Source organism: Triticum dicoccoides, chromosome 2A, assembly GCF_002162155.2.
Source record: "Triticum dicoccoides isolate Atlit2015 ecotype Zavitan chromosome 2A, WEW_v2.0, whole genome shotgun sequence".
Taxonomy (NCBI): Eukaryota; Viridiplantae; Streptophyta; class Magnoliopsida; order Poales; family Poaceae; genus Triticum; species Triticum dicoccoides.
The window spans coordinates 785,463,828-785,475,261 of NC_041382.1; the positions used below are offsets into that span (position 1 = coordinate 785,463,828).

General features: G+C 43.9%; 1 protein-coding gene across 2 annotated transcripts; it reads right to left on the reverse strand.

Moving 5' to 3' along the window:
- Positions 1–297: 297 nt before the first annotated feature.
- LOC119357316 lies at positions 298–10,759 on the reverse strand. Of its 2 annotated transcripts, XM_037624314.1 has the most exons (12): positions 10,599–10,757; positions 6,703–10,518; positions 6,393–6,516; positions 5,800–5,885; positions 5,172–5,413; positions 4,141–4,227; positions 3,389–3,488; positions 2,952–3,147; positions 2,626–2,819; positions 1,903–2,052; positions 870–1,434; positions 298–669 (listed from the first exon to the last, which is right to left on the reverse strand). In XM_037624314.1, exons 2-10 carry the CDS (start codon positions 10,516–10,518, stop codon positions 2,032–2,034), a joined length of 4,866 nt encoding a protein of 1,621 aa, XP_037480211.1. In that variant the 5' UTR covers positions 10,599–10,757; the 3' UTR covers positions 298–669; positions 870–1,434; positions 1,903–2,031. The 2 variants fall into 2 exon arrangements, with proteins under 2 accessions (XP_037480211.1, XP_037480210.1); XM_037624313.1 differs by lacking the exons at positions 298–669; positions 870–1,434; positions 1,903–2,052 and adding an exon at positions 2,059–2,463 and having other exon boundaries at positions 10,599–10,759.
- Between the last annotated feature and the right edge of the window lie 675 nt (positions 10,760–11,434).

Genomic DNA, 11,434 nt, shown 5'->3' on the forward strand with positions numbered 1-11,434 from the left:
ACATTCACAATACCAAATCAATAAATTCATTATGAAATTTAGTTCCATACTATATATATGATATTGTAGAAATTGATATCTTTTAATATAAATTTGATCAAGCTCTGTAAAATTTGACTTGACATAAATCTTATATGTGGAGTAAAAAGGACCGGAGAATGAACTGGTATTACCTATCTATTTTCGACTGAAAGTAGTATCTAAAGTAGATGTATCTACCGATAGCTTTGGCATTTGTTTTTCCTTGCACCAAGTACTTGCTGTCTACTCGAGAAATGGTTACTTGGAAGCAATGTGTATAGCAAGGAACGATCGTGCATTTGCTAATCCATCGTGTCTTCTATACATCACAAGGGCTTTCTTTTGAAAACCGTATTACATTACAGTTCAAACGGAAAAAGGATGATAATACGTGCTTGTTCATTACGGTGTATATATCTTCAGATTCAGTTAAGTACAAACTTCAGGGTGCCCGATCCAAGTGTGCCTTAACTTGGTTTGTTCACTGACTATACATGCACGGTACCAGCAGAAGAAGCACAAATTCTGACATGAACTGCACCGGACAAGCAGAATTGTTGGTTCTAGTGCAGTTGCGCCAGTTTGCATCTGAGAGGGATGCTCTGCTTGCCCAGTTGGCCAACATTGCCACACATAGTCCCATGAGTCCTGATGCAGATGAAGACCAAATAGGAAGGTCAGTTCTGGCAATGCCCACAAACCAAGCAACAGAACTTGTTGATAAGCAAGCGGTGAAACGACGACTGTCAAGTGCAGGTTGCTGAGTGTAATACTTGTCAAATTTGAAAATAGACCCATAACCCGACAAGACGTTGATCATTCAAGTATGCGCCGGAGAGGGAGCTTACTTGAGAGGATGGATGCCGTCTGCGACAGTTGGTTTCCAGAGTACCGTTCAGCAAGTGATAATCCACTCTGGTCCCTGCGGCGCCCCTTCTTGCTGATGTCTCCAGCTGGAACCCCTCGAATGGATGGCTCTACAAACTGCTTCCAGGGTTAAATGCTCAGATGTTTATTTTGTTTCCATGGTACCCCTTTTGTGCCAATGAAAGATCTTCCTGTCAGCGGGGGCTTAAGGGTCTTCATGCATTACCAATCCCATCCTGTGCAGATCTTTTCTTGTGCTTCAAATACCCAGTTTACCTTAGCTCGGGTCCTGGAGTCCCGCACAGACGTGTCTGGCGCTCTATGTCGGGAAGCGGTTGTTTCAGGAGAGCAAAACACGGCTTTGCATGCCGTTGTTTCTTGGGGTTCTTTTAGATGCTATACTGTTTTCACGCCAGGTCCAGAAACTTTCTCGGATGAATGAATATGTCCTCTGATTCACTAACACAGAGCCCTGATGGCGCCTTCTCTGGAACATGCTGCTGCCTGGTTATTGTGTGCGTGAACATCCATGGCACAGCATTGGGACTGCAGAGCAAACAAGAAATGAATGCCAAGACAAAAGGAAGAAGCTGAAACGTATAAAAAATTAAACTGCACGCAGCCAACCTCTTCAAACTGATCACATTTATACGTATACAAAAATAATTAAAGAAAATTATACTGGTAGATTTCTCATCAAAAAGTACTTCTGCATAACTACATATTCCATGATTCTTCAGACATATAATGAGAAAAAAGTCATCGCCAAAGGGGTTGTATCTTTGATGACAAGCAAAAAATGGTGAATTAGAATAGAATAACAATTTTGTCTATTCTTTTCTTAATGGTTTTCTACCCGAAAGCATTGTACTCTGCACCTGTATGGGTTCAGGAAATTGCAACCAGGACACATACCCAGAATTTCAAAGTATTACCCAAATTGCCACATGTAACGAGGGTTAGCCAAAAAGCTCTTTGTGACAGGTTTCTTTCCGACGAGTCATTGGATCATACCTGGAAATAGTTGCATGACCACAGCGGCAAGCTTCAACATATTATTTAGCCGTAGATCAGCAAGACAAAGTTGGCTAGCGCTGATCGACCACCAAGGATAGAGTCCGTATGTCTTATATTGTGAGAAAATCACACTTCACCAACAGCTAGCTGCAGAACATGATGTTTGGTTATGATAGCATACCTTCACCAAAATATGACGACAAAATAAAAGTACTGATGTGCTTGTAGCTGCAAAACATTAGGATTTGATCATTATTATCGATGAAAGTGGATTGCTATGTATATGCGCTCCGAATGGTCTGCTTGTTTGTGTGTACTGAATGCAAACTACTGTATTTTGGGCCACTATGAGTTGTACAATGAAAAACAGTCAGCACCACGAATGCACAACCTTATGCATATTGCAGAACAGGTAGAATACAAATGAACAGACAAATCATTGATCAGACTACACAGGCAAGAACCTGAACCTCAGCCTCAGCATTTCCCTGGTATGTTTTCCTTGTGGGAGAGTGGGAGACAGCACTAAAGTTCAATAGAACATTTTGAAATTTGACACTGCAATCAAATTACGGCATGTTTGTTTTGATCAGCTAGAGATATTTCTTTATATAAAACTTAGCTACAGCACTTGAAAGTCACAATGTTTGGCAAACGAAAAGTAGTCTGTTTTTCCACATCAATAAAATCTTAAAGCCTCATATTGCTGATGAAGCAAACCTTAGTGGAATTGAACCATGCTGCAGGACTAAATTCACGTTTTAGTGTTCTCAAAGAACCATTCATTGCAACCTCATTATTCAACTCCTCTGGCAGTTCAAGATCACGGAGTTCAAGATGCTCATTTGCTTTCCCATTAGGCAAACATTTCCCGTTAGTTAATCCAGAAACATTATATGTGCCTTCTTCCTTTTCTGCATAGTCACATTAATTTGAGGATTATTATAGGTGCAAGGACAGAAGGAAGAACTGCAGGATACAAAGTCCAAATGAAACGATGTAAGCACAAACATGGCTGATGGCAGTTGTAGGATAAGACAATTAACCTGGTTTTGTAGTTATATTTCCATCCAATCTTTTGGTTAGCAGGGACGTCCCAGGAAATAACATCAAATTAACATTACGAAGTTGCTTCCTCTCATCATCCTTGATAGGTTTGAAACCAAATCCCGAGACCCATGTATTAACCAACTCTGGGATGGCAGAAAGGACCAACATCTCAACATGGAATGATCTCAGCATCTGTAACAGAAGGAAGTGAAATCCACATGGTCAAATCGAGATATGCAAGTATGCAAATAAGATTGACTATAACCTTAAGACCGACTGGACAACGCAATTCTTTTGAAGGAAAAATACTACATCCTAAAATTAATAGTACAGTTGAAATCCTAGTGAACGAAGTTACTGTGGTGTACAATCGTGAGAAGTCCATAATTTCCATCAAAACTTGTATCTGATTTCAAAACTCTTGAGTACATACTTTTTCAATGATATCCAGCAGCCTTCGGCACATCCCTTTACGGCGATAATCCACACAAGTAGCAATGAAAGGCAGCTCAGCTGCTTTGGTCCCATGTAACCTGCACAAAAGATGGTAAAGGGAATTCCATTAACATGGTGTTATAAATGAGGGAAACCTCTCACAATGTATGATTAGCTGGTCACCAATAAAAAAATTGACACACTATTTTCGCCTATTTGGAAATTCTGCTACGTTTATGAGCTGAAAATTAGAAAACATTAGTTCTGTAGAAAATTAACCTATGCTCCCACTTGTCCTTGATCAGTCAGAATTGTAACAATTACAACATGAAGGGTGTCATGAAATCCCTGAATTACTAAGTCAGGTTTGCATGCTAGAGATACCGTTTAGAAAAGTTTGCACTACCATGTAAGAACAGAGGTAAGAAGCATGCATGTACAAGTGTTTATCGGAAAATGTATCGAATTTCAACTCCAAACAAGATTACATTACTTGATAGTTTACAACAAAGATGTACAGACTGCATAAGAACTGCCGATAACTGATGGGTCTCTAGGCTTTCAACCCATTGAAGGGTCCATAATGTTTGTCATTGACTGGAGAATGTTAGCTACACATGCATGGTCACTCTTAACAATTTGTAGAACAATTATGACAGCAACCAATGGCATAAGGATACACATACTTCAGAAATAAGTAAAAAAAGTACTGCCTAGAGAAAGCTTGATCAACCAAGTAAAGTATGATACCTGATAGAAGCCACACATAAAATCTCATCACCTTTCTCCAGGATTATAGTGTAGAATCCCTGATAATCTAAGCGCGCGAAGTTTGATCTGATGAGAGACGCTCCATGTTAGCAAGTGTCAAAATTGTATGGAAAAATGAAGTGGCAAGTACTTGAACATGCTTGGTCCGAAATATAATTGGTCCAAAAAAATAAGTACATACTAGCTATTACTATTAGCATTGAACAAATACCCAGTGCAGATCCTAACACATCTGAAGTCCAATCAATGGGTCTCAGTTCTCAGTGCAGATCCAAATTTCCAGTATAGTAACAACTTCGTTTTTAATCATGTGCATTGATGCAAATAAGATATTATAATTTCTATTAGCACTCAACCAGAACTCCCTAGACCCAAAAAATGTGGGTTCCAAAAAGGGCCTGATTTATTACTCCTTCTGTTTTTATTTACTCCGCATATTATGTTTGACTGGAGACAAACTTTATAAAGTTTGACCAATTTTACAGAAATCAATATGAACATTTACAATGGCAAATCTATATGATGTGAAAAATTATTCAATAAGGAATCTAATGGTGTTGATTTGGTGGTGTATATGTCAATATTTGTTTTCTATAAACTTGGTCAAAGTTTATAAAGTTTGATTTTAGACAAAGCTAATATGCGAAGTAAATAAAAACGAAGGGAGTACACAAATTTCCACAATAATATGAAGAAGACAACTGTATTTATTAGTATTTCAAAGCACCGTGTGGTATCTCCAACAGTCTTCCATTCTAAACTAGTTGATACTTGATACTATAAGAAATATAATCTTCAAATTGAGATGTTTGACATGCTTAGTCTTCAAAAGAACATTTTTTGCTTAGCCCCACAAAATGATCAATTGGAAGACTTCAATAGAATGCATTCATAATATACAAGCCTTGCTCATCAATAAGGTGAAAGAAAATCATAAAGCAGTGTCAATATTATCCAAGACAAATCGATGATGCAGAGGATATTGACTAGAAAGTAAATAGGAAACTTACCCCTTATTGTACAAGACATGTGGTATCATATCTACACCAGTTCGAGGATCCACCATACGAATGAAACATTCCTCCAGTAAAGTAAGAGCCACTGCCAATTTTGTATTACATTCCGTCATATGGGCTATCTTCCGTGCAGAATGTAGCCTCCGACCATCACTGCAGCACTTCAATATGGTCCATGAAAGCCCATTGTCAATAATATTCTCTATCCCAACATGACTATGTAGTCCAACGAATATCTGTTACAAACAATTGCAGAGAAATGCTTTCAGAAAAAAATGAAGGGGTTAAACAGAATGTCTGAAACAGAAGCTCCCAGTTTGTCGGGTGCACAAGAGAAACTAACAACAGTTGCATGAAATGGCAATTAGTCTGATCCTCGATAACCACACTATTGACATCTAACATATTACAAGCATACAAACTAAGCAATGCAAGATGTACTAGTTTCTGTCGGTGAATCAGTCTCAAGAACAATATAACAACTTAACACGAAATGAACAGATGTATGTGCATTATGTCTCTAAAAAATGCAGGACCAGAAAATAAACCATAACTTCTACAAGCGTGTGATAGGTCTTTCATTGCTCAGCATCTTGTAGACAAAGATAAAACTACATATTACCTCCTTACAGTATCTCCCACAAAACCATGTGTTAGATCTTTTATCATCACAGGGCAGCATCTCATGATTAATGCACGTGCCATGGTCTGCCAGTGAGAAACAAGAGAATGTCAAGTTGAAGCTGAGGATAAAATTAGATGATAAATTACATGCAGCATGAATACTGGCTAAGTTATATGAGATGAATGATGGCCCAGTGACCTCAGCTAAAGCTAAAGCTACAAACAATTAAGCCTTGACAAACATGGTGCAGGTAGAGAGGGTCTTCTTCGAGGCCCAAGCCTCATTTATGATGAGAAAGAGAAGATGAATTCAAAATAAAGTAGCTTCTGTGAGAGCTAAAACTCTCAGACCATTTTTGTTAGGGGCTAAACTACCACCAAACAGGGACTTGGATCAACAGAAGGGGAAAAGGTTCTATAAAACCAAGGAATGAATTATATCCAGCAAGATATATTACACTGAAAAGTAGACATCCAACTCAAAGGTACATAAGAGAGTATGGGGAATACGCATTAAATTAGTATTTAGTTTTAGTGATTGCAGAAATAATGCAAATGACAGGGCAAAAGAGGAGGGATCATAATCGTTACATGAATCTCCACACTGGAGACATTTCAAGATATCTGAGGATGACGGAACCTCATTTTCACTAACTGGAGTCCCACATTTCCGACATGAGCAATTATGGCAGTACCAACTGCCTTCTGGAAGCTCCTGCAGATGTAAAAGCTAGTAAATAAATTATCAAACAAACTTCATCATATAAGTGGTCAATTCAAATTTCTAATTCCTACAAACACATTTTCTGGAGCACAACAATAATGGACCATAACATCTTCATTGAAAGTTTGAAACATATTTAAGTTTGAAACAATGGCACTGTAGAGAGAAGCTAGATACCTGGGCAGACAAGCAAGCTTCATGATATGTTGATGGGCAATTGTCACAGCATAGTAATTCACCGCCATCTCCACAGAAACCACATGTATCGTCATTTTCATCCATCGCCTCGACTTTCCTACCACATGCATCACTTCTCCTGCTCATCAATTCGGCAGACCAAGCCTCCAACTGGCATAGAGTATACGACTTGCCAGACTGCAGAAAGAGGCCTAATGAGGACTTGGGCAGACAACAACCAGCATGAGCCTTGAAGTCTGATACAGATAAGGTTTTTGCGCAACATTTGCAAAGAATGCCTTCCCAGGTGACCTGCCCATCCTTCATGACTTCGTTGCTCTTCAGATTCCGATACTGAATAACATCTTTTACGGTCAGAAAGCCAGTTGCAATCAACCAGCAGAGCACAGTTTTCCGTGCCAAACTTATTCTCTTCCCACCCAATAGGTTTGTCCCCCCTTTTCCAAGCAGTTTGGTAGCTCTCTTTTGGCCTTTAAGCTTTTTGTACTTTGCAACCGAAAAATCTGAGCTTGCAGCAAATTTGTTGTAGGAGTCGACGTCCCTGTTTTTTACAATAGCTGTGATCAAAAGGTCATCGTCGTGGATACGCAACTCAAGAGGTCTTTTCTTGATATGCTTATCACAACCTTCAGGTTTCCTTTTAGCAGCGATCGTCTTGCAGATTTGTGAGTCACGAGATAAATCAGTTTTCAGGGGAGCAGTATTAGACTCAAGGGATAACTCAACAGGAACAGCATTGTCGACTGAAACCTTAGGGGAGTCCTTGGGGGGAGTTCTAGGAGATGATTCCTTCAATGACGGCAACTTCTTGCGGGCCATTTCTGAAGGGACAATCCCATTGGCACTCGACTCCCTTGCATTAGAATCAGGTTTTGAGATTGTATGCTCTATAGGTTCTTTAACAATACCCTCACCTCTTAACATGCTCTTCTTGCTCCCTGAAGGCAACTTCTGGTAGACCATTTCTACAGGGGCGATCTCATTGGCACCTGACTCCCTTGCATTCGAATCAGGTTCAGAGCTTTTATGCTCCATAGCAGTATCCTCACCTCTTAACATACTCTGCTTGCCCTCTGAAGGCAACTTCTTCTGGACCATTTCTTTTGGAACAGTTTCATTGGCAGCTGACTCCCTCGCACTAGAATCAGGTTCAGAGATTGTATGCGCCGTAGGTTCTTTAACAGTACCCTCACCTCTTAACATACTCATCTGATTGCTCTCTGAAGGCAACTGCTTCTGGACTATTTCTGTAGCAACAGTTTCATTGGCACCTGACTCCCTTGCAATAGAATAAGGTTCAGAGATTGTATGCTCCGTAGGTTCTTTAACAGTACCCTCACCTCTTAACATAATCATTTGGTTGCTCTCTGAAGGTAACTTCTTCTGGGCCAATTCTATAGGGGCAGTTTCATTAGCACCTGACTCCCTTGCATCAGAACCGGGTCCTGAGGTTGTATGCTCCAAAGGTTCTTTAACAGTACCCTCACGCTTTAGCATGTTCATTTGCTTACTCTCTGGAGGCAACAGCATGCCAGGTTTGTCGCTTTGGCTGTTCCGATTTAGCTTTGCCGGTCTGGATTCAGCTTTCAAATGCTTTTTCACTGTGCCAACAGACGAAAAAATACCATGTTTTCCAGAGAGGTTAGTGTTTTCTGGATTAGAAAAGTCAAGCATCGCTACATTGCTCTCTTGGTTAAATAAATTCCCCATAGTGTGCTGCATAAATATTTGAGCATACAGCCCATCTAATTCATTTGCATCAACATCAGATATCGTTTTGGGCTTCTTCCTTGCTTTTTTCACCGAATTATTGATGAGCGCTGCTCCTGAGTAAAATTGCTGGGTGTCGCTGCTTTGATTAATGTGATTCTCATTTCGGTCAATAGCCCTGTTCTGGCCTTGTGTGTAGCCATTTTTCAGGTTAACATCCCTGTTCTGGCCACCTTCCAAAACATGAGAGCTTGGTACAGCCTGACTCCTGCTGCAGCTCTCAGTTGCTCGTTCTCCACAATCAGATCCCATGATCACAGGAGTAGACTGAACCTTGCGGGCGGTTAAAGGGTCACTGGCTTTCTGTTTCCTTTTACTCTCTGAGGGCATGTTCTTGTTGTCATCGAGAACAATGATTGAACTATCAACAGCTCTGACAGTACTACCTTGTTGCAGAGCAGTAATTTTCCTACCAATGAACACAACAGCAATGAAAGGATCCAAAAGCTCCCACCGTTGGAGAAGGGTGAGTGCATTTTGTTGGTTCACAAGTACCTTTTGGATATACTCCATAGTATCAGTGAGGTCCTTCCAAAACTTATCAACATCTGACCACTCCATCGGATGCTTACCCCTCTGTGAACCGGGAGAAGCTTCATATAATTTGTTCCCACAAAACTTCCAGGCCTGAGTTAGTGAGCTGAGGACCACTTCCCTGTGTGGTGCTGTGAAATAGGATGCCATCTTAGCCCTGTCATTCCTTTTCCGCGGCTTGATGGTCCAGCCAGCATCCTTGAAAAGGCATTGGGCATGCGCTTCCAACTGATCAGGAAGATCCCTGCCTAAAGTCCTCTTGGTACAAGCAACAGGTGGCACAGACTGTAGACTGCTGGACTGAGGAACATCAACATCATCTAGTGAACTAGTATTCGCGTCGGGTGTACCCTTCTCAGGAAGGTGCTCAAGTTCAAGAAACTGCCCAGATCCAACATAATCATGGGAGAGGCGAGGTGGCACTGCTGCATCATAGGCTGGCTTGCTGAAGAGTGGGTATTCTTTGTCACCTCTGTCAGATAAATCTGCCGGGCTGCATGTGTACAGCGCTTGGCTATTGTCAACGATTTGACCTTGATCATAACTTAAGCAGGAGGCATCGCTTGGGAACGGCTGCTGATCTTGTAGCCACTGATACAAAAACGGGTCAGCAAGAGAAGGGTCAGCCTGGAACTGTGAGAACTCTGCCAGCGCGTCCATGTAGGACGGCATGGGATCATCGACCCCGCTCGTGCTGCTGCTGCCAGCAAATCCGACCGCGTCGCCTGCCCCGGCAGCAACGGTGTCCTCAGCCATCGCTTGCATGCGCATGTCAACGGTGTTACCGATGCCGACAGCAGCTGGACCAAACACTTGCTGCTGGTTACAGCTCCCGGACGTGCCTCCACCTGGCCAGTACCCTAGGAAACCCTGCAACACGGCATCCAGCTCGAGAGCCAATCCATCAATCCCCCCATTCTGCTCGGCATGACGATGTGCATGCTCCTCCTGGGCAGCGGTCCCGTGTTGGCCACTGTAACAATGTGCATGCTCCTGGACAGCAGTCCCGTGTTGTTGTTCATTGTAACAATGTGCATGCCCCTTGCTGACACCGAGATCCAATCTGCCCTCCACTGTAACAGTGTTCTGCTGCCGGTGAGCATGCGCACGGAGCTCCTCACCAAGGCTCGCTCCGGCATGCACCGGGGCAGACACAATGTGCTCACCGCGGAACGGCGGAGGCGGCTGGACCTTGAGGTTGAGGCCGTGCTGGGCCCGGGGCGCATCCGCGGGCCGCTGCGCGGCGAAGTGGGCGCCCGGGAGCAGCGACGTCTCGGCCACCCCGAAGTGCCTCCCCGCGAGCCCGGCGGCCTCCGTCTGCCCCGGCGCCCTGGAGAAGACCTCCCGGAAGAGGCGGAGCTCCATGAGCGACCTGTCGAAGGCACTCGCACCGTCGCCGGAGTCGTGGTCCGCCCTGGCGGCGACGTCCTCGCCGAAGATGAAGCGGATGGCGTCGTCCTCCCGGAACCCCAGCGCGTCCTCCGCGTCCATCTGGGGAGGGAGAAGCGAATCTGAGCGGGAAATCCGGGGGCTAGCGAGAAGATGATGCGGGAGAGCAGATCCGTCGGTACCTGGCCGAATGCGGGAATCCCGGCGAGGAAGAGGGCTGAGGGAGGGTCGAGGCGGCCCGGGCGGCGGCGAATCGAGCGGAGGAGCGAATCCGGCGGGCTGGTCTTCTGCCGCGGCGGGACGGGGCGAGATCCGCTGTGGCGCGCGCGGCTGGGGGCGCCCCGGCGTGCGGGAGGGCGGCGGGGGAGAGGGGAGGGGGGCTCGCCGGGGCTGGGGTGGGGTGGGGTGAGGAGCGAGTGAGCGAGGGAGCGGAGGGAGGAAGGGGAGTGGCAGTGTCTTTTTTTTTCCCTTGTTGTTTGATTGATTGAGAGGGAGGGTTTTAAAAGTTTTTAAATGCCGGCCGGGCGGAGGAGGAGGAGTTAAATGGGGATGGTTGGAATTCGAATTCCGCGTGCGCCGAAATTCATTGGTTGATTTGATTGGCGGTTTGACCTCACTTTTGGCCATCCTCACATTTGGTGGGGATGGGGTTTCGCCGTGTCCGAGGCAGCAGCAGCAGCAAATGTGCATGTGTACGTGTGTGTGCGTTGGACTTTGTTTTTCCTCTCAACAAAAAATTGACCTAGACACACGAATACACAGATTCGAGTGTACCCGCTCAAGACAAACGCCGATAGAATCCCGCGAGATCCGTCCAAGACAAATCTGTAGGGAAACATGATACGCACAACAAAATTATGCTACACAATCACACCCATAAACACTATGAAGATGGAGGTAACGATCAAACTCACCGGCAAGCGGGGTAACAGAAGCAGTGACGAGTCGGTGCGGCGTGAACATTCCTGCCGATTCCCGCAGCTGGGTTATGCCTCCCAGCCGCGATAGTGTTCCCCAA